Source organism: Lathamus discolor, chromosome 5 (assembly GCF_037157495.1).
Source record: "Lathamus discolor isolate bLatDis1 chromosome 5, bLatDis1.hap1, whole genome shotgun sequence".
NCBI classification, from domain to species: Eukaryota; Metazoa; Chordata; class Aves; order Psittaciformes; family Psittacidae; genus Lathamus; species Lathamus discolor.
In genome coordinates, this window is record NC_088888.1 from 26,834,785 (window position 1) to 26,856,240 (window position 21,456).

The 21,456-nt window shown below is 41.3% G+C and overlaps 1 protein-coding gene across 6 annotated transcripts in view; it reads right to left on the reverse strand.

Annotated features, from left to right (window-relative positions):
• Nucleotides 1-18,728, reverse strand: part of PRKD3 (protein kinase D3) — a 44,581-nt gene extending 25,853 nt beyond the window's left edge. The window contains exons 1-7 of one of the 6 annotated variants that reach the window (XM_065680103.1): nt 18,223-18,319; nt 15,343-15,494; nt 14,468-14,801; nt 4,664-4,802; nt 2,843-2,974; nt 1,985-2,142; nt 412-601 (exon numbers count right to left, since the gene is read on the reverse strand). In XM_065680103.1, the coding sequence (XP_065536175.1) occupies nt 412-601; nt 1,985-2,142; nt 2,843-2,974; nt 4,664-4,802; nt 14,468-14,758 (910 nt within the window). In that variant the 5' untranslated portion in view covers nt 14,759-14,801; nt 15,343-15,494; nt 18,223-18,319. Of the gene's footprint in view, nt 1-411; nt 602-1,984; nt 2,143-2,842; nt 2,975-4,663; nt 4,803-14,467; nt 15,495-16,819; nt 16,880-17,474; nt 17,540-18,222; nt 18,320-18,383; nt 18,478-18,687 lie in introns of those variants that run through there. The other 5 variants (XM_065680100.1, XM_065680099.1, XM_065680098.1 and 2 more) reach the window with 5 other exon arrangements.
• Nucleotides 18,729-21,456: the final 2,728 nt, after the last annotated feature.

Sequence of the window (21,456 nt, forward strand, 5' to 3'; positions counted from 1 at the left end):
AGGCACCCGAAAAAAAAATTTTTGAAAATTTTTTGGAACGATAATAACCAGTCTTCTGTACCAAAGTAACATAATGAAAATTTACAAATTCTTTAGTGATGAGTCTGGAAGATCCCGAACAAAGGGAGGTACCTCCCATTTTTATTAATTTAGTATTATCCTTTTACAGTTAAGGTACTCCCAATCTACTTGTGATTAAACCTTATTTTTCAGAAAAACGTCCAATGCACAGGCTACTGGAATGAGATGAGGGCTGCCGTCATCCTCTCGAAAATACACATTTTTTTCCAAAAACTATACTGCCCTATTTCACAGTATGCATCCTTCTGGCAATGAAAACAGAGGCTGAAATAAATTTTAAATACAAGACCTTTACTGAAACTTGATGCTGCAGCAGAAAATCGGATTTACCTTTACACTGCATTCCTTGGCGGAAAAGACCCTTGAGCAGCCGTTTGCAATATTGGCATATGGTTGGACGAGTGTAAGAGTGAACAGCAAAGGTGTGCGGAACCTTCACTCTGCAAAGCACCATCTTTTCCATCCAGATGGGACGGCCACTCCAGGAGGGAATCCTCTTACTAGGTTCTGGGCAGCAGCGCTGGAATAAAGAACGTATACATGATTTGCACCAAAACTGTTCTACTGTCATGACTTTGAAAAGTCATGGCAGTCAGGTGAAGTCCCCGGTGTCTGCAAAAAGGCAAACATGGCACCCATTTTTAAAAAGAGTAGAAAGGAGGACCCCTGGAACTACTGACCTGTCAGTCTCATCTCTGTGCCTGGGAAGATCGTGGAAAAGATTCTCCTAGGAGCTATGCTACATATATAGAGGACAGCGGAGTGATTTAAGACAGGCAGCATGGCTTTACCAAGGGCAAGTCCTGCCTCACCAACCTAATAGCCTTCTATGATGGAGTCAGTACACGAGTGGACAAGGGAAGAGCTACTGACCTAAAGCATTTTAAGACTGCTGAAAGATGAACCACAAACAGGATAATATATTACTGACCATCCAAGCCAAGTATTCAAAATCAGGTAAGAAGGTGGCAAAGAGGTAGTAAACACACATGTAGAAATCATAAATTCTGGGATAGGAGAAAAGGTTACAATTCTACGATCACTGAATAAATCTTACCAGCAGTTACAAAATTCGGAATTCAGTATTTTTCATGACTCAAGACTAGACCTTCATCACCTCTAACTAAAAAAAAATATGTTATAAAACTAGACAATCTATACAATTTATATTTTAAACTGTGGTAAGAATTGTTATACTGTAAAGTAATAGAGTTAGGTAAGCAGGAAAGACTAAGTGCCTAAAGAACTGCTTTTACTCCACCATAAAAGCAGCAATGAAACAAATGGATCTAATCACTGCCTGTCCTGTCTTACAATCCAAATATAGTTGCAGTATAATCAATAACCTCTCAGCAATCATCATAACCATTATAACAAAGAACTATTATGGATGACTTTATACTGTAAGCCCTTCATTCCCTACACCCTCCTTGATAGGGCTTCGGGTTTTTTAGACTAACTCTCTGAAAAGCATAACAGCATATCAGGAACTCACTCTCGTCTCCCAGCATAAAAGCTTACAATTTGTACTGCTTTAGACAAGTAACTATTCTGTACTGATACCATAATTACAGAATGAATCTGTATTACAAAGAAGGCAGGATGTTTTATCATTCCTGAAACTAAATTTCTCAGAGTTCATGTAACCATGAGTGATAGACTAACAACAAAATTATACATAAAAGTTATAATTTACTTCCCATTTCATTTCTCACAGTAATAATAGTTATCAGTAAGTGTCACAGGCTAAGACTCAACAGATTTAAAAAAGCAAACTAAACCAAATCATAATGGTTACGCTCAACTCCCTGGTACCCATTATGAGCCACTTGCAACACTATCTAGTTCTCCAGAGGTTTAACGGTTTAAAACCAGAAACTGTTTCCCCTTTCACATTACATACTTCTTCAGAGGCAGAGGATGTGTATTCAGCTTGTGCTGGTCTTGGCACTGAAAGCCCTGCTCCTGGTAAAGACACGTTAGACAGACGCCTCTTTCTCACTCCACTGCAGTTATTTGGAATCTTGAAGGCACATCGCTTATGGTAGTTTAACCCACAACCTGAAAGAGAAGTTAGACAAAAAAAAAAAAAAAAAAAACAACACAAACCCTCTCAGCATTCAAAATAACAAAATTAGTATTGATATTTTGATAAAGCAGTTAAAAAAATGACCCAGAAAAACTGTAAAGGCAGAAATAGGTTGTTCTGTTAAACTCTCTTTAGTGTTCTTGTGCTTCACAGAAACAGTTTTTTCTGCACCGCTTGCTTTAACACTGGTCGTCAGTAAGCCCAGCTACAGAAACAAAGCCTAAGACTCCAAAGCAGCTTCTCTCTCCACCATGCAGCTTTCATCAGCTTTTCACTTCAGAGCACAAGGCCAAGGAGAAGCCAGTGAGCAGGCAGCATCAGTACCTGTCAGCAGGCTGCAGGGTGCTCCACAGCCAGCTGGATGAAGGCCACAAGGAAAGGAATTCCCCTTCAGGAGTCTCTCTAAAGTATGTGCTCCTTGTGCAAAGACCACGCTCATAAGCTAGCTATTTCTTTTAAAGTAGGAAACAAGAACACTTCTTAAGTCTTTTGCCCAAGATCACACAAGGCTTGCACTAATGCCAGGATGAGAACTCAGTATTCTGATGTATGACCCCTTCAGACTCTGAAATACTACATTTATCAGGTGCTAACACATCAAATATGATACACTTTCCTCACCCTATATAGACACACATACACAAAAATACACTAAAAATATCACAGACTTACCTTCACATTTTAAGCCTTGTCGTACCAAACCCCAAAGCATCTCTCCACAGTAGTCACAAAAAGTAGGAGCCTTGTAGGAATGCACGTAAAGTGCATGAGGACGAATCTGGAAATCTTCAACTGTAGCCAAAGCTTTTAAAAAATTGCAGTAAGTTATGGTTCTTGCCACAGGATCAACAAGGATTTATGGAAAGAATATGTTGTTTTAAAAATGGCACATTCAAAGAACACTAATGAGCTGTTTAGACAATAGCATTTTACTGTACACCATTTAAATATGCTTTTAGAATATTACATAGTTTTCAGTAAGCTTTATTGAAGAAAAATTCTGTTGGGGTCTGTAGGCTATTGGCCACAACTAATCAACAGTATGAGTCACAATGCTGAAAACCTCACTAATTTGAGAAGGTGAATACAACAGACATTGCTAAAATCAACAACGTTTGAAAAAGCAACTTAATTTTCAAGCTGTTCTGTAACCTACAAAACTTTCAAATAAAGGACAGTTCTACAGACTATTAGATTTTTATCTTCTAAAGGACTTTTTCAGTAAAAGCAGTTAGACTGACCTTTGTATATCAAAACAGAACGGTAGATAGTTCCCATGTAACACTAGAAGCTTCATTAGTAACGTTCTTTTTCTTAAGCATAGATATATTTAAATGAATTTTTTCCTGTTTCTTTGGAATGTAAGAAAAAAAAAACCAACCAAAAAAAAATGCTGTATTTTACATTAACGTTACCTTGCCCTTATGCCAAGGTAACTATTGCCATCTATGACCAAACGCTATGCTTTGATCAAATACGTACTAACACTTCATATTCAGATTCCCATGTCCCAGTTTTAAAACCCTACTGAAAGAGATTTACACCTTCAAAACAGCTTATTTTCTGGTGGTCTGTTCATAAGGAATCAGTCAGAGATTGTCAAGAAGAGGCACACATAAAAATTTTCCAAATATGCCATTCACCTGAAGCAATGAAAAGCTCAAACCAAGATGATCAACTTGGGTTGACCATCCCAGACATGCCTAGAAAAGTAGATCCTGAAATGAAGAGAAGGATCTCGCCTCACAACTCTGGAAATCACACTTTATTGATCCAACTTTCAAATCTAATCCCACAACAGCCAAGAGATGTCTCTTTCTAAAACATAACCTCAGTTTGGCACTTCGTCCCCAAAGTCTGAAAGAATAGCTTGATGCTAGTTCAGTTTTTATTCACAGACAGCTTTTGGTTGAATTTGACACAGTACTGATGAAACATATGATTCATGTCAGTTAGGATTTCGGGGGAGGAGGGGTGTCCTCATTATTGAGGAGTACTGCAGGTTAATAATACCACTCTAAGGACTTTATTGTTTAGAAGAAACTGTTTTCAAGTACTACAATAACCCTTAAGAGTCTGTTCCTTACAGGTGTGATTCAGCAACTACATTTATATGAAGCCTTTTAGCAATATAAACCATCAATAGCAAAAGCTACAGAATAACAATAGATCTGAGGGTTGAAATAGCAAATTCTGACTCCTACCTGCATTTCAGCTTCAACAATTACAATAAACTTTAATTATTGTAAATCTAATAATTCAGATTTATTTATAATAATAAATCTGAAGATTAAAACATGACAATGAAACTAACAAAATTCAGTACTGAAGCATCAGTACCACTTGTATTTTCTTCGAAACCTTTAACCCAAACCAGTTATTCAGTATGAGATTCAAGTCAAAGACCTGAAGGCATGATAATTGTTTTCCATAAAGTCCTGTTTCATATTATCTGTTGAATAAAGCACTGTTCACTATTACAACAATACCTACCAGAGAGCACAACCTCAACAAGATCTCCCTCATGTATCTCTTCTGCTGATGTAATTCGTTGCAAAATATTATCAGAGTTCAGGTCATGGCGGAAAAGGAGAATTTTGTCATACATGCCAAAGAAACCACACTCTGGGAACTGCAATAGAAAGCAAACTCTAAATTAACACATGCTGTCCGATAATCCTATCCATAAATGTTTCTAGTAACAGCTACAGAACTTGAGATTTTTAAGTGTTCCATGAAAACAAAACTGATCTGCTTATTTTTGAGGAATTGAAACATTTTCTGTACTGAAATGTAGCATAAGGAAACAAACAAAAACTGAAAAATATTCCACACCAAAACAAAACCTGTAGACCCATCAATACCAACTTCTTCCCCTTTCCCCCCCAACCAAAAGTGACACTTTTTTTCAAACCTGAAAAGAAAAAGTGTTAAGAGTTTCTGTTTCTTTGGGTTTTCAGTCTCTCAGACCTGCATAATCAGTCTGGCACATGAAAGCCAATGCAGATCTAACTCACACACCAGCACCTGTAAGGTTTATTTCAGACATTCTGGTCAGGCAGGTATTCAGCTTGAGACATTCCATCAGCACCTGCCACAGTATTCTTGAGAGACAAGCCAAAAGAGGCTCCATGTCATTGTTCTACAACTGTTTACATCCACAGGTGCAAGAAAAGGAAAACTTGATTCCATGCATGGACAGAAGATTAATTCTGCAAATCCACGTGGGGAATAGATAGGCTAAGTAACACATCATTTCCCTGTACACTTCACTGAGAATAGCTTCCTCAGACTGTATTTTCCCCACTCTTCAAAATATTGTCAAGTGCGAGTAAAACTTCATAAAATGAAAAGTTTAAAGCAAATAGTTCATAGAGGGAAAAAATGAGCAGCAATAGACTCTCAGAGGAATGACTAGGAATCAACCAGCTCCTTTGGCCTTTTTGCTTAAAACTCATAGTGGGAACACACACAGGAATAATACGGGGGAAAAACATGAAAAAGCACACCACAAATTTTCATTTAATTAGGTAACAAACTACGCTTTGGTAATTTAGATCTTAAACAGTCGCTAAGTAGCAGGGTCTAAACTGCATGAAGCTTATGGTATATTAATTGTTCTTAACTGAGGTAGTCAAAGACTTGTTTCTACCAAATCAAAGACATAATGAAGGTATCAGTCACGCCCATTGTTTTCACACTCCCTTCCCACTCAGAGAGAAAACAATTTCCTCTTTCCAGTAGCAATTTTATCCAAAATACTAAGCTGGCTTTCTCTGTTCTGGTGTGCAAACCCTACACATCTGCATTGCACATAATGCTGAAGAATCCCCATGCTCTGGAAAGCATAAAATCTGCATGGACAGTCACTAAGAGAGGCAGAACTTGTGCCATTTAAGCCATGCAAAAGGAAAAGTCAGACCTGATGAAATTATACTGACACCAGTAGATATTTTATCCACAGAAGAAAGAAACTGATTAACTGGGCTGACGCCAAAGCAGCAAGCTGCTTCCTCTGTCTCCCAGCTTACTCTTAGGTTCCCTACTTCAATCTGACACTCTCATACACTCTGTACAGTATCCATGACAGCACAGATATGACAGTATCATTATAGTCCCCTAAACCAGATGCTTTTTAAATCTTTATACAATAAAATCCTATTGCTTAAAATTCCTTAGGTCACCTGGAATTACCTGCAAGCACTGTTATCATATTATGTTTCAGTATACTCATCCGCTGTATCAAGTTTACAGAACCACTTACCACAGATTTTAAGGAACCTCTGAATTATTTCACAGCTTTAAGTCTTTAAGTCTCTCTCATTGGATAAGATGTGTCTTTGTTTCTCTTTTTTCCAGTCTCTGAGACCATAAACCTATAACGCAGCTGCCAGAACATCCCTACACATAATCCTCTGCCCCAGTAACCAGAGGTCACATAATCACATACCAAGTACTTACTTTAAATACCATGACCATATGCATTTTGCATGTGCATTTATCCATTCTAATGTAAAAATCTGGGACTTACTAAAATGTCTTAAACATACCATTAATTTTGGCGACTAAAAAGCATTAGATAATATACAAAGCTTATAGATACTCAAATCCTTTTCGTGATATCAAGTGTAATAATATAAAATATGAGACATTACATTCCGTAGAAAGCAGCATCAACATTAATTCCAAAGTTTGTAAACAACAGTATAATGCCTATAATTAAGATTTGGTTTTCCACACAAAGGCTAAATGAATTGTTACAGAATAAAAGTCTTGTTAAAAAAAAAAAAAAAAAAAGCAAAATCATCTATTATAGACCATTAGAACTGCTGGCATCAACACCCTCCTTTGGTTCCATGTTAAGTAAAACTGACCTTTTAAGCTGTGTACTGTGAATGCTTATGATACCGTAGTGACATATTTTACTGCCCTCTTCTCTCACAAGTAGTATACATACACATGGATGAAATGACTGTGAAAGGTTGTCTGGTTTTGTAACTGTAATGCAATGGTTAACCTCCTAAAAGATTGTTCTCACCAGAACAATTGTCTGGTCAGGCCCTGTGCCTCATCAGCACCATCTGTCCTATCTTTTCATTAAATTCCATTTCTAAGTATTTTCCTGGAGGATGGGTTCTCGTTTTGAGCACACGTGTGTGTACAGGGGGGCAGGTCTGAGTGCCAGCAAACTGGAGTCAGATCACAAGACCCATGTGGCGTCAATGGTGCCAGCAACTGGAGAGACTAGAGTGAGTAAAGTCAAGAGCTTGAATATCCAGGTGCCAACTGGGTATTCAACCAAGGTGCATCTAGAAAGATCAGATCAAGCAGCACCTACTGGGCCTGAGAGTACCTGAGCCTAGCTGCTGGGGGCATCCACTTTTTTGGTGGTGGTGTTTTTCTGTTGGGGGTTTTGTTTGTGTGTCTTTCCACTAACCAACCTTCAAGCTGAACCACCAGAGGAAGGTACAGTACAAGACCATTGGCACTGTCTGTGTTAATGCAAGTGCTGTGTGTCTGCCTGTGTTGACCTTTGTGTCCACACGTATGTGTTGCGCACCTCCATCCAAGTTGTACACTGGTATCCAAGTGCCTGTGCGTGCTGGGAATACACGGTCAGTCTTGCTGCTGGCTAGACCTGGGCATGGAGCTGTTGCAGCCTCATCTCTGCCAGGAGGCTGTTGGATTCAGTCGTCCCTAAATAAACTTTTCAAGTTTGATGAACAAGTCCCACCCTTCCACACACACTTCACCCCAAGATTCCCCTGTGATTAAAGCACAGACCCCAACAGAAAGATGCCTGTCTGACCACTCCTTTCCACACACTTCAGCTCAGACTCTGCTCTGCCCCCACTGGAGTCCTGTGTGGGCACTGGAAGCACTGGCTGGCTGCCCTCCATGCGGCCGGTCCTGATGAGCTGCAGGTGGCCCGCCACAGCCTGTGTCTAAGGCACTTGGCCAGGCTTCCATGGGGGAGCTGTGCAGGCAGCTTGGCTCCTCACACACTGCAGCGCCCTGCTCGCTCTTCCGCTCCCCGGCACATTCGGGAATACAGCATTCCTTGCTAGCACCTTAGCCAGAAGGCTATGTGCGGACTCCTGGCCAACAATAACCTCATCGATTAACAAGGGGTTTATGTCAAGTGGTATCTTTTAACAGAAATTTTACGCAAAGCTTAAACTATGTTCAAGTTGTACACTACCAAATTTTTCTCTCTTGTACTGCAGCAAAGTACAGCTTTTATAGCCTTCCTTACGCTCAGTTACATGAAGCTGTTAAGGAAGAACACTATCCAGTTCCTTTGAAGTGTTAAGAGCCCATAACGTAAACTTGAAAACAGAACTCAGAGCAGAATTTTTTGAAGTTTGTTTCATCTTATGGGATTAATACAGCTATTACTTTCCTGCATAAAAACCCAAAGTATGTGCACAGTGACTCAGACCATATAAATGGCTAATCCCAGTATTACTATATTTCCTAAAAGCAAAACGGAGACCGTTCCCAGTGTTAACAGTTCCAAAAAAGCATCTAACTACAGGAAATCACTTGCAGGAAGACTACTTATGTAACAGACTGTGCCAAAATGCATCTCTGGTACACCAGTATCAACTACTTAGGTAAAGAATATAGGCAACCCATTTGCACTTGCACAAGTAACACTACTAGAGCATTATTGCAGTTACACTGAGGAAAACCAATTGGTGTTACCTAGACTGTTTATACTGTAAGTATTACAGCATGTCTCATTTTAATGGATAGTGCATTACATCGTTCTTTTCACCCAGAAGAACTCAATATACAGCGGCCAGTATTGCTGGAGCAAAATACAACTGAGGCTTCTTTCTATCTTGGCAGAAACTGCAAAATCCCTCTACTTCAAGTTCCAGGACTTACTTTACAAAGTTCTGGACCAGTCGCCAAAAACTCACACTAGGGAAAAGCGTAGGAGGATATTGTTTCAAGGTCCAATATCTCATGACCCATCCTAACTCAAAACAAATGCTTCAAACCACCGAAAGCTAATTCCAGAGTCTAATGGTGCGAAACACCCAATACCATGGAAAGTCTCTTCGCTCACTGAAATCACTCCAATCTATTACCCTGCATCCCTACCCAGCTATTCACTCCCACTCTTTAGAATAATGTGCCAAATCACATTATCACACAGAGAATTAGTTTCAAACACATTACATGAGATCTTTCCCTCACCAGATGCCTCAGTACAGACATACTTGGACTACTGCTTGGCTAGTTTTTTTCCAGCATATAAACCTAACACCTCACTGGAAATGCTAACCTGCCCAACACATAACATATCCATGCCCCTTGTACTCCCCAGCTCCCCCTTCTCACAGGCACATTTGCTTTTCGTACCTCAACTCTCCATTACTCTGTTGGCTTACTTAGCCCGTAAGAAGGAAACAGATGAAAAACCAAGAAGGCAGACCAACAAAAGGAAAAATAGATTGGAGCACAGCTGATGAACACAAAACACAGTTTTAGACACATTCAAAAGTAAGTACCGTGAACTACAAGCTTAACCTAGAGAAAAACCCCGAAGGAGAGCTGCACTACTGTAACCTATTAATTACACCAAATTAAGCTGCTACTGCAAGAGTTATAGAGATCTATTTGTAATATGGCCAGACTGTAACATGAACTTTGTAACATGACTCTCTTCTCATTATTTTATTAATAAAACATCCACTAACACTTGAAAAATCATATGAAGCTTCAAGTCAACACATTTGTCACAATTTAGTTAGATGGCCATTACCATGACAGCACCCAAACCTTTGGAAGACAGCTCATACTCATTTCACATGTTTTGGTCTTTGCACAATGTGACACCTTAAAGTACTTTAAAATAAATTTGCCCCCCTTCTAGCTAGCTATCCGAACTACTTCAATTCAGCCACATTAAAACTTGAGTTCTTAGGTATACAGATAATACAGCTAATTGTCTCTTGGTTAGAAAATTCTACAGATGTATTTGCATGTTCTTCATTTCAGGCTTTTTTCCCCTGATTATCAAAGCAAAATATTTGATCACATCTAACCTTCCTTCCCCTTCTGCCACAGTGTATTCAATTTGTAAGGGAAACTGGCTGGTTTGTCAAAAAATCCAAGGATCTCAGTCACATTCCAACTATGGAAAATGAAATCTTACCTTGTCTAATTAAAATAGTAGGGCAGGACTATCAAAAAAGTGCACACATACCAACAGGATCACATTCAATTCAGATTATTCAAATTTTGGCCAGGGAATACAATGTACCAGGACTACAACATTTGCAAAAATGATGAACGTATGAAACTACAGAAACAGTAGAAAGACACACAAGCAGGTGTAATATGCAAAATTTAACCCCTTTTAAACACAGCGATTGTGTTCTGAACAACTTACACAGTTCAGAGCCATAAACAAATAAACATGAGTGTGTACATGTTCAGTCCATGTAAGTGACTATTGACAAATTAAGGCCTGAATTCAGGCAAATCAAAGCAGCATAATGTGGGGGGAAACAACCAGGGAATTAAGACTACTAAGAAAGCATAAGTACTGTTGAGACAGGAGAAAGTATTTAAGGTAAAAAGACATTCGTTGCCTACAGAAAGACAGACGACCCAAGAAAACCCAACATGGAAAAAACAGCCAAAAAATAAGATGAAAGAACAGAGAAGCACAAAGAAAGCCAGTAATCAAGCAGAAATTTCACAATCATGAATTTGGTGTTGATAGCCAATTACATGTGCAGCTGAGAGTGATCATATTAGGATGAAGAAAAAACAACAAAAATATTACTGCTAGTAAAAGCAAAGACAACAAACATACTAAAGTTACCAGAAACAAAACAAAATCAAGAGTTGCTAGATAAGGTTTTCACACCTGCACATAAGCAACACAATTTTGAGACTACTTTGAAAAAAGAAATTAAAAACCAACATACGACATATGGAAGGTTCAGCAATAGCAGGATTGTAAAAACTTTGTGAAGAAGGTTGAAGAGCAAACCTGAACTGGTGGGCCACAGAAGGAACAATATCTGTTGGAAGTGAACTAAACAAGACACAAAATAGACTACAAAATACCATGTTGGATCAAGTTTGACGAGAAAAAAAGATAAAAGAGAGGAAACAAGTGCATCAAACAGGAATGAAAACTAGAAATATATAAGGGCAGAGAAAGAAGAGTGAGAAAATAATTTTGGCTAGTCTTTTTTTTTTTCCTTTAAATCTAAGACATATGAGAGGACTATGTTATGAAAATACAGAAGAAAAATCTGAGAAAGGCTTATTAATCAGGAAGACTTAAGAAATACCCCTTTGACTTTGCCAAGTGGTGATCATTTGGTTGAGTTCAGTGAAGTATTAAAAGGAAAACGAGTTTGGGAGATTAAGAAACAGACTGTACGGGTAAACAGCATGTCAGTACTCAAGTCAAAGAGAAGACAATGGTTAGAAAGGATTGAAAGAATTTCAAGCAAGCATCCTAAGGTAGGAAAGCAAAATGCAGAAAAGCACTGGAGAAAAAGCCGAGAAGAAGGATGCTGAGTACGACTGAAAATGAAAAGGATGAAGGACAGGTTTGTAGATGAAAAAGGCAGATAAGGGTAGTTTCAGAATAATGACAGTAAAGTTTCAGAGAAAAAAGCACAGCATATCTTGCAGGTACTGACACTATACAAGTAATAGCACTGAACAACCAAAAGTTTTTCATTTATAGCTATTACTTTAGCTAGAACAAAAAAATAAGCTAGAATAAAGCATTTATAGTACCCTGTACTAAATAATTCTCAGTCTGCAGGCAGTGGAGCATCACCACACACGAGATTCTAGTTTTAAGCCAGTAAACCCGATGTTCTACTTCATGTCCTCTCATGTGAGGAATGAAGAAACAGCATTTAAACACGAAACAGGATTATGAACTTGCCTCTGAAATATCTGATCACTGTGCAAGGTCACACACTGTCTGTGTGCAACTTATGCTACATATTTTTCTGCTTCTAAACACCTCCCTCTATTCCAGCAGCAGTCATTTCTGTTCATGCTTTAGTTCATCTTCAGACTCCCCCTGAGAACTGTATGTCTGGTACTTTAATATACAGCAATCTGGATAAGGAATGAACAGAGAAGACAGATGCTTCAGAAGATTCATAGTTATAGTCTCAATCTAAAACTTGTGTTTCCTGAGGACTTCTATTAAGCATTCCAATACACATCGTCCCCAACATAGCTCCCCAAATTTAACTTTAAACACGGAAAAAGTTTTTGCTCCTCTGCTCACATTTAGAAGGTTTTAGCAGAGCTAAAAGATACGTCAAATATTTGCATTACTCATCTTGTTCTCCTTGCAGACACATGCCTCTTTAGTTTCAGTTCTTCTGATGCTACTTTTAATTACCCTTCTGCAAAACCTGAACAAACTACATGCAACAGCAGTGTCTGATCAGGAAACACAACTGACCATCAACAGTACAGCAAGACTACCAATAGAGAAAGAGCTGTGAAAACACATTAGGTAAGCACTACTTATTAATTATACAGTACTCATTTATTACACAGTACTAAACTGCTCTCCAACACAGGTTTTTGCTAGACTGTTTTCCTTCCAGCTGATTAATTTCTCCCCGGGGGGGGGGGGGGGGGGGGGGGGGGGGGGAAGAAATAGCTACATATAAAGTTACTTTTCTGAAAAAAGAAGTTCAGGCAGGACTTATTGCTGCTGTCAAATAGAGGGTGGAGCGAGGATACTGCCATTTGTGCACGGGCTGCAAAACTACTTATGAAAGATGAATCCACCACACATAAGGTTGTTTCCTGATCAGTTTGCTGCCCGCAAACATGTTCTCACTGAGCAGTCATTTATTAGTAGCATCAGCCGCAGGACAGCATACACTGAATCAAAGACAGACAAAAGAGGACAACTGATCCTGAAATCCTCATCAATTCTGCAGTACATTAAGGCTCAGCATATAAGGTATTTCTTGAGGTATAACAAGAACTGAAGTTAAACTTTTAGCTGAGCCTCCCAAAAGAACAGAAAGGAAAAAGAAAAATGAGCATGAATGTTTTCATCTTTCTTTAAGAAGACAGGAAATACGCAGATGCAAAGAGAAGTTGATGCAGAAAGAAAAAGCGGTCCCTAAAATGGCTGCAAAACAGTGCACCTAACATGCATGGTACAGAGAAAAAAAAATAAATAAAAGCCTTGACCCAAATAACTTGTCTTTTCTGAAACTAATATGCTGAACTACGTTTTGGTAGCCTACAAAGTTATTATGAAATCATCTTGCTTGCCAGCTAGTTTGAAAATAAAGATGCACTAAGTTCTAAGGTGGGGGAAAAAAATACACAAACATATGCAAATGAAAGCTCACATAATGTTTGCATTTATGCTTGAAAGCCACTATGTAAAAAAGAATCATCTAATAAAACTGATCAACCATAAACAGCAATCACAACAATGAAAGACATAGAGAAAACAATTCCCCACAAAATAAAACTACCTCTCACTCCCTCCCTCATCCACCCCTAGCCCTGAGGGAAAAGAGTAATTATTTCTTAATTAGGTTAAGAAATAATGTTAACTGCTTTTCAGGTTGCTTAGTAAAGTCTAAAATACCTAACCTAACAAAAGACAAAACTTGGATGCAAAAACAGCAAGATCAATGTTATTTCCTTCCCAAGGAGTCAGAACCTGCAACAGCTCAAAGATACATCTGAAAAGCATGCTAACGGGTTTTTTACTTCTTGGTCAACTCCCTCTTAATAGAAACTATACCAATAAAAGTCCTCTCATAAAAGAGTAATGCACGTATTATGGAAAAAATACAGCAGTAGCTGTTTGGTGGGAGTTTTAATTATTAACTAGAAACGCAAAGAAAAGCTAGGATCTTGCAGCTTGTTTCTGTAGCCACAACTCGTCCTTTCTTTATAGCTGGCTATAGGGTTCCAAGAACACTCCTTAATAGTAAGTAAAAACCTAAGATAGTGGTGACAATCACTGAAGGGAAAAAACAGACTCTTCATATTGTGAAAACTAACTCTTTCAAAAATTTCACTACTACATCTTTTACTAGCTTATCACAAGCAAGAAAGTAACAAGCAGGTCTTCTCCTTTTACATGTCTTGGGAGCTCGAAAATATCTTTGTGCATAACTGCAAGCATCTAACATGGATCTTTGTCACTGTACCAAACTTCTTAGCATATTCCAGTCACACAGCATTATTACTAAGCAGTCTGTTACAAAACAACTGTTGCCATCAGCAGAACATGGCAATGTTATACCATACCTTCTGGTAAACTATAGAGCACACAAGGTCTTTAACAGCAGAGAGGGACAGGTCCTGAGCTTCAATGGTGACAGTCTCACGCGTGAGACCAATCTGCAGAAGGAAGGAGACCCCATGCATAGAGCCTCGGGAGTTGGTGAGGCTCTGGGTACTGAAACTGCCATTGGAGAGTCGACTGGAGAGCCCCGACTGGGGACTTGAAGACAACGTTGGGGTTTGTGATGCAGCAGCATGACACGTTGGTGGGGAAAACTTCTGTAAGGATGGGGGAGAAGAGTCGTTTGCTGACATCTGACTTGCTTTACTCTGCCGAGATCTCCCTAGTAGTCAAATTCTAAGAAAAATATGTTGTCAGTTCTTGGTTTGAAATGAGAACAAGGATAATGCAATTTTCCCTTTCTTAGTTCAGTAAAACACCAATCACCAGTAAAACTTAATTTTCCCTTTCATTCTGTGCAAGCCAAAGCATAAAATAATTTCAGCTGCAAGTTACGTTAAATTAAAGGTTATCTTTTTGCAGCTACAATCAGCTGATCAAAAGCAGATTGCCTGTCCTTTAGCACCACATCCAGACAATGGAGGCTTACATAAAGGCTTCGCAGAAATACATCAGCTCTGCTGCTTTATATTTGTCCTTCATTTTTATCTATTAAAAAAAAAAAAAAAGGCTGGAACCAGACGGAAATAAATGTTGGCAGCTCATTAAAAGTATTCTCATTCACCTAATTCCACAGATCACATCTTAAATGCAGACTTATCTTCACGTAGATAGCCTTTCAAAATAAAATCAAGAAGTGCAACAACAGAAGTCCACGTATGTGATGAGCCTACTCCTCCTTCAGAAAGTCTTCTCTGACTTCACAGGACACAGTTACCTTCATGGATCTTGAAGTTATCCAATTTCATTTTTCTAAAATACTTTAGCTCATGAAACGCAGAAGCAGAATGTCTGAAGACACAATCACATTCAATGTAATCTCTAGCTTCACCCAGATAATCTCCAGCATTTTGAAACGTTGTACTCTGCCTGTAGGAGAAAAGATGAAGCTGTTATTTCACATGAAATGCATAAAATTGTACAGCAACGTCATAACCACTCTACTTCGAGTCGGCAGGATCACCAATTCCTTGTACCAAGTATGTCATGTTCGTAACAGTTTGCACTTGTAACTTGAACTTAAATGTTCTCCCACTGTATATGATACACAAGCCAAGTCAGATTAACACTGCCCAACATGTTACCACATCTTTTAATTAGCAGTGATTTAGCAGCACAAAGCACTTAACAGTTAAGAGGGGAAAAAAAAGGGGGGAAGGGAGTAGACCACAGCTCTGCTCTATAGGTGTATACTGAGAAGCTGGTGGGAAGGGAGGGAAATTTACCAAATGCATTGAAATGTCCAAAAAAATGTAACATCAAACCTCAAAAAACCCTCTATGCAGCATGTCCTCAGGGTACTGTTTTAATGCTTTTATTCAAGACAACTGAAGAACATATGGACAAGCTCTAACTGCAGGAAGATATGCACAGCATACAACTGAGCACTGGATCTGGGGAGGGAGGAAGGGGGAGAGAGGAAATAATTTAATGCTCAGATGTCTGATTAAAAGAGTAAATTTGCCTACAACCTTTTAAAATAAATCATTCCGTAAGTATGGGTTCAAAATACTTGTCACAAGATGCCGTGCTACCGATTTTAAGCTTTGCATGAGTAACTGAAATGCTTGAAAAGAATCATTTTTAGATTCCCCATGTAAGTTCTGCACAGAAAAAGTTACCCATGAAAGCAAAAGAAGTCCAAGGCTGTAGATACTACGTATCACTAACAGGTTTTAAAGGAGCATAGATCCATAAATAATAATTCATCAATAAATCAATAAGCTCACATAGTTTTTCCTTCTCTTACATGAAAATAAATACATAAAAATCTCAGAAAGAATATCACTAAAATTAAGTGAAATTTTAGCAAAGAAATGCCACAGTTTATCACACACAATACAAACCGTCCTTACTAGAAATAAAGCTGATAACTGGTAAAACATTCCATTTACTAAATTACACACTCCTGCTATGGACCAGTATAATAACTCAAAACTGCACTACCACTGCATTCTAAAAGTAGGTAAGAAAAGGGAGATACACAAACTGCAGTACTGGAAGGAAAATAAGCTCATGATTCTGTGATAACAATTCCTAACTCCAGAAGCGAGAACAAATTGACACCTTCTGGATTTTAAGCACAGGTATCCACAGTTGTCTTCAAGGCACAAATTCTGCCTCAAAGAGCACACTAAACACCATACAGATGAATGTCATAAATAGGAAGAGTAAGGACAGGAACATTTAAGCACCTTTCTCAAGAGAACAGCTTCACAATGCCTTCAGCTGTGCTTGAAGATACTTTTGCTTTCCACATACTGCTCTTCTCTCCCTCACTTCTCACAGATACCAGAGACAGCAAACACAAACCCTTAGGCATCTGAATTAAAAAAAACAATAACACCTAAGCAATATAAAAGAAAATGGAAAAGCTACATAATGTGAAAAAATTAATGGGTATACTAAGTAAGTTTAATTTCGCCAGTGAAAACATGCTGTGAAAGCTCGCCTACAGCTGCCTAATGAGAATGTTAATTATATTTACCAAAAGCGTGATGTATTTGCATTTACAAAGCCTTTCATACCAAGAGTATCTGCATACAAGCCTTTTATGCAGTTTACTTTTACTACGTGATAGGAAAGAATGGATCTTTCTAATAAAGGAAAACCATAGAAACTGCTCACTTTGTAGTCACAGAATCATAGAATAATTAGGGTTGGAAAGAACCTTAACATCATCTAGTTCCAACCCCCCCTGCCATGGGCAGGGACACCTCCCACAAAACAAACTGACTTTGAACACCAAATACCAAAGTTTATATTCAATCCTAAGACTCTGTACTCAGATACATATATAATCCCTACACCTGGAAAAGCAGAGGCACACGGGCTAGGAAGCGTGCCCACCTGAGCCTCGGCCTGCCGCACCACTCGCGGCTATGTTTTCCAGACTGCTCTCGCCGCAGAAGTGCTGACCCTCCCCTTCCTTTTGGGGCTGCTCCCAAACCAAGCAGCTTTCAGGCAACTTCTCCAACATCTGGCACTTCACTCGCCCTCCTTTCCCCGCGCTACACGAGGCACGGGCTCCGAGCCGCGCTCCCAGCGGCTCCTCTCGCCCTATTACCCTCCCGGGAGCTGGCCGCTTCCCCGGGTCCCGTCGGGTCCCGGGGCCGCCCGCAGGTGCCAGGCTAGGTCTGCGGGCGGCCTCCCCGCCACCACGGCGCGGGCGGCACCGATGGAGGAACCGCGGGGACGCGTCCTGCCTGCCGCGAGTCACGCAGCCCCGTACCGTCCCTCCCAGGTTTAAATCCCCGCTGGGCGGCCCTCCCTGCCGGCACTGCTCCCTGCGGCGCCGCTCTCCGGAGATGATGTGGCCTCGGCCCGTCACCCCCACCCCGGAGCACCCCCGCGACAGGGCGGAGCTGCCGCCGCGACGGCGCTTCCCCCCCGCGGGGGGCGGTGGCGGGTCTCCCTTCACAGCCCCCGGGGTAGGGCCCTCCCGGGGTCGGCGGCGCCGCCGCTCCTGCCGCGGCAGGAACTTTCCGAGCCCGCCTCCGCCCTTCCCCGCCGCGGCGGGCCCGGCCCCCGCTCCCTCAGCACCGTGCGCAGACCCCCGGCCCCAGCGCTGGCGGCACTCGCGTCCCGCCGCCCTCACCTGCTGCTCCGTCAGACGCCCGCTGTCCCCGGGCCGCAGCTGCCCCGCGCGCATCTCCCCCACCGCGCAGCCCCGCAGCTCCCCACACACACTAGAGCCGCCCGGGACGGGCTGCCTTGCGGGGGGTGACGGGAGCTGTAGTCCCCCTGCCGCTTCCTCACCCGTGGAGCTGCGGCGAGACGAACTACGAATCCCGGTGCGCCCCGCCAGAGAGGGGCTCATCTACCGCCGCAGCGCATGCGCAGGACTGCCAGAAAGAGTTTCCGTTAGTTTTGTTGCCCGTGGCGGGGCTGCTCTGTGCCTCTAACGGGACGGCGGGGCGGCGCCGGCCGTGGCTCAGCGCTCTCCATTTTGCCGCTGGCGCCCCAGCGCCGCCTGCGCCTCTCCGCCCCCCGCGGGCTCCAACCGTGCCAAAACCTGGGTCCGCGTCAGCTCGCACCCGCTTCTCCGCCCTCCCCGCTGTACCTCGGGCGGAGCCCCGGGCCCTCCCGGGCGGCCGCAGCCCTCGGGTACATCCTGCTCCTCTTTCGGTTCACCTCCCCGGGGCGTGCGTGGCGCAGCGCGGCCCCGCGGGGATCTCCTCAGCGCGTCGGACGGGGCCCTTCATCTCTGCACAGGAAATACTTGACCTAGTGTGTCACAGGCATCACGTTGGTCTTGTTCGTGGCCGCTCTAACTCGGTGGCTGCGAGTGAGCAGCGTGCCCGCCAGCCCCGCCGATGAGCCGGGAGCTGCCCACAGGAGTTCGGCAACCCTTGGGTCTGTCCCTGTGTGCTTCTGTTGTTCAGCTCCCCGTTAGTGCTCTTCACCGAACCCCGTCCTTCTGCTCCACATTAACGATGCCACTCTTCCCATCATCAGCAAATCTCCTCACACAAGATAACTCTGAAAAAGCTTTTAGCAAAAGTACTAAATAAAACTGGTCACAAGGCAAAGCTGCGTTTGTAACATCCGTCCAGCCAGAGAGCTCGCTGTTAAAAGACAACCCATAATCCTCCTTGAATTTGAGTTCAGTGTCTGCACACGAGTCTTGAAATAATATCCACTACCATAAGAAGTGAGTGACGTTTAAATCACACACTAGACCTAAAACACTTGGAAAAGGCAAACTGTCAACAGAAATTAGAAGTCTTCTAATTCTTAGTTCAGCAAGACGCAGATGGAGGAGCAAATTAGTGCTTTGTCATTTACAGCTCTGTTTGTAATGTACGTTTCTCATTTCCTTCATCTTGCACTCCTGAGGCCTGGCTTAAAACCCACTGAAGCTGAGTGGAGGCTTTCTGCTTACTTGACTCTATTTTGCATCAAGCCTTTACACAGTGCAGCTGATACAGAATGTACCCGAGTTCTGACTGGAGCCAGTTTATTTGATAAATAATTAGCCTGCAACTTCTGGTAGAAATCTGGAACTACTTTAAACTAAAACTGTAGCAGTTAATGGTCGATTCTGCCTTTAACTGGTTTTGAATGCTAAAAAACACCCTGGGACTTTTTAATGAAGGCTATTCCATGAATAGAGGGTGTTCTTGCCAAAGCTCTGCACCAGATAACTGAGCAATCTTCGTTTCCTTTTCCCTCTAAAGTGGGACTCCCACACGCCGCCACTGTAAACATCTAGCTTGCCTCCATAAACATGCTTTTTGATGTTTAGCACAGCAAGAAGCCATACTCCAGTGCATTTAAAGTGAAGCAAGCTTCTCCCATTCTGAGCAACAGCCCTAAAAAATAGCTGTTTATGGATGACACCAGATGGATATTAGGTATTACCACAGTCACTGGGCAACGATTATAGTTTGCAAAGAGCTCAGCTTTATACCATCCAATAGGGTTGATGCCATTTAATTTGCTGCCCTAAGCCATCATAGCTGCTTTTTCAGAAATTAGAACAGGAGATGGATTAGTAAAAATCAATTTATTATAGAACACAGGAAAGCATCAGCCAAAACAAAGCAAGCTGCTATAAGCATTTGTGCAGCAGTACTTCTTACTAAAGAAATACTTCTGAAGCATCTGGACACTGCTCTGATTGTAAAGATTTCTGAGTAAAACACATTTGAAAGCAGCTCTGCACTTCGGTATCTATGTATAGAGCAGAACAAACATCTGTGCATCTGCACAACTGACGCTGTGTGACTCTATAGCGCAGCAGCATGGCAGCATTAGCCCTCTCTGCACCAACCAACAGGGTGAGCATTCTGGTGTATGTTTGTGACCACTGTAATTAGCGATTTCCTGTGGATTTCGTCAAAGTTCTCCAGCTCCTTTCTGGGCCCACATCATGCCCTCAGATGGTTAGTTTGTTTTCACAGCTCAGAGCTTGCTCTGCTGAAGCCAGCTGCACTTTACAAGTTGCTCTCTCTCTTACAGCTACAGGATACCAGGAATAGGGGTAACTTTTATTGTATGTATTTGATTTTATAAAAAATGGGGCTTGTTCTGTATGGAAGACTATGTCTATATAGACAAATTGTGTTTGGAATGAGTGTTTTATAACTCTAAAAACACGTCAAGTTTTTCCAGGTTTAAATTCCATACCATTAAACTGGGTTATGAAGAAGGCAATGTCCTAGGAGACTTGACTGGTGCCTTTGTCTGAGAAACTCCCTAAGCACGTGCTTCCATGATTATTTTTCACTGCTTTTGACACCAATGTTGCATAGCAAATGCCCCCATTCTGGATTTGCAAGACCCGCAAGAAATGCTTGCGAAAATAAGAACTGGTATCTCTATGGACAAAACGTCAAAACGATTTTCCTTTCCCTTTGTTTTTTGGTTTGGGCCTGTGGGCTTTTTACTGTTGTTAGTTGGGGTTTTCTTGCAGTTCATGGTCTCCTCTTTACACACGCACCCCCCACCACCCCCCCAGTTGAACTGACAAAGAGTTAGAAGTTCAGGTTTGGATTGGATAAAGTCCTGAAATGTGGATGTGTCTCTGAATTACCTCATCGTCTCGGTTTGAGCCCTTAGCTGAACTTTGTCCTAAAATCCACCTCCAACAAAACAGTGAAAAGTTTAGTATAGTCTTAAAAAACATTGAATTGAAATTTACCTTGGTATAAATCCACTGAAAACAGAATAGTTATTTATATTATTAGTTATATGTGACTGACCTTTTGGAATTCACTCCCCACAGTCTGAAGAATGATTTCACAGATCCTTTCACTTGCTGCATGGGTAGCCTCATTCATACCGTATAATCCTACTGTACTGACTCTGGAATAAACATAAAGTAATT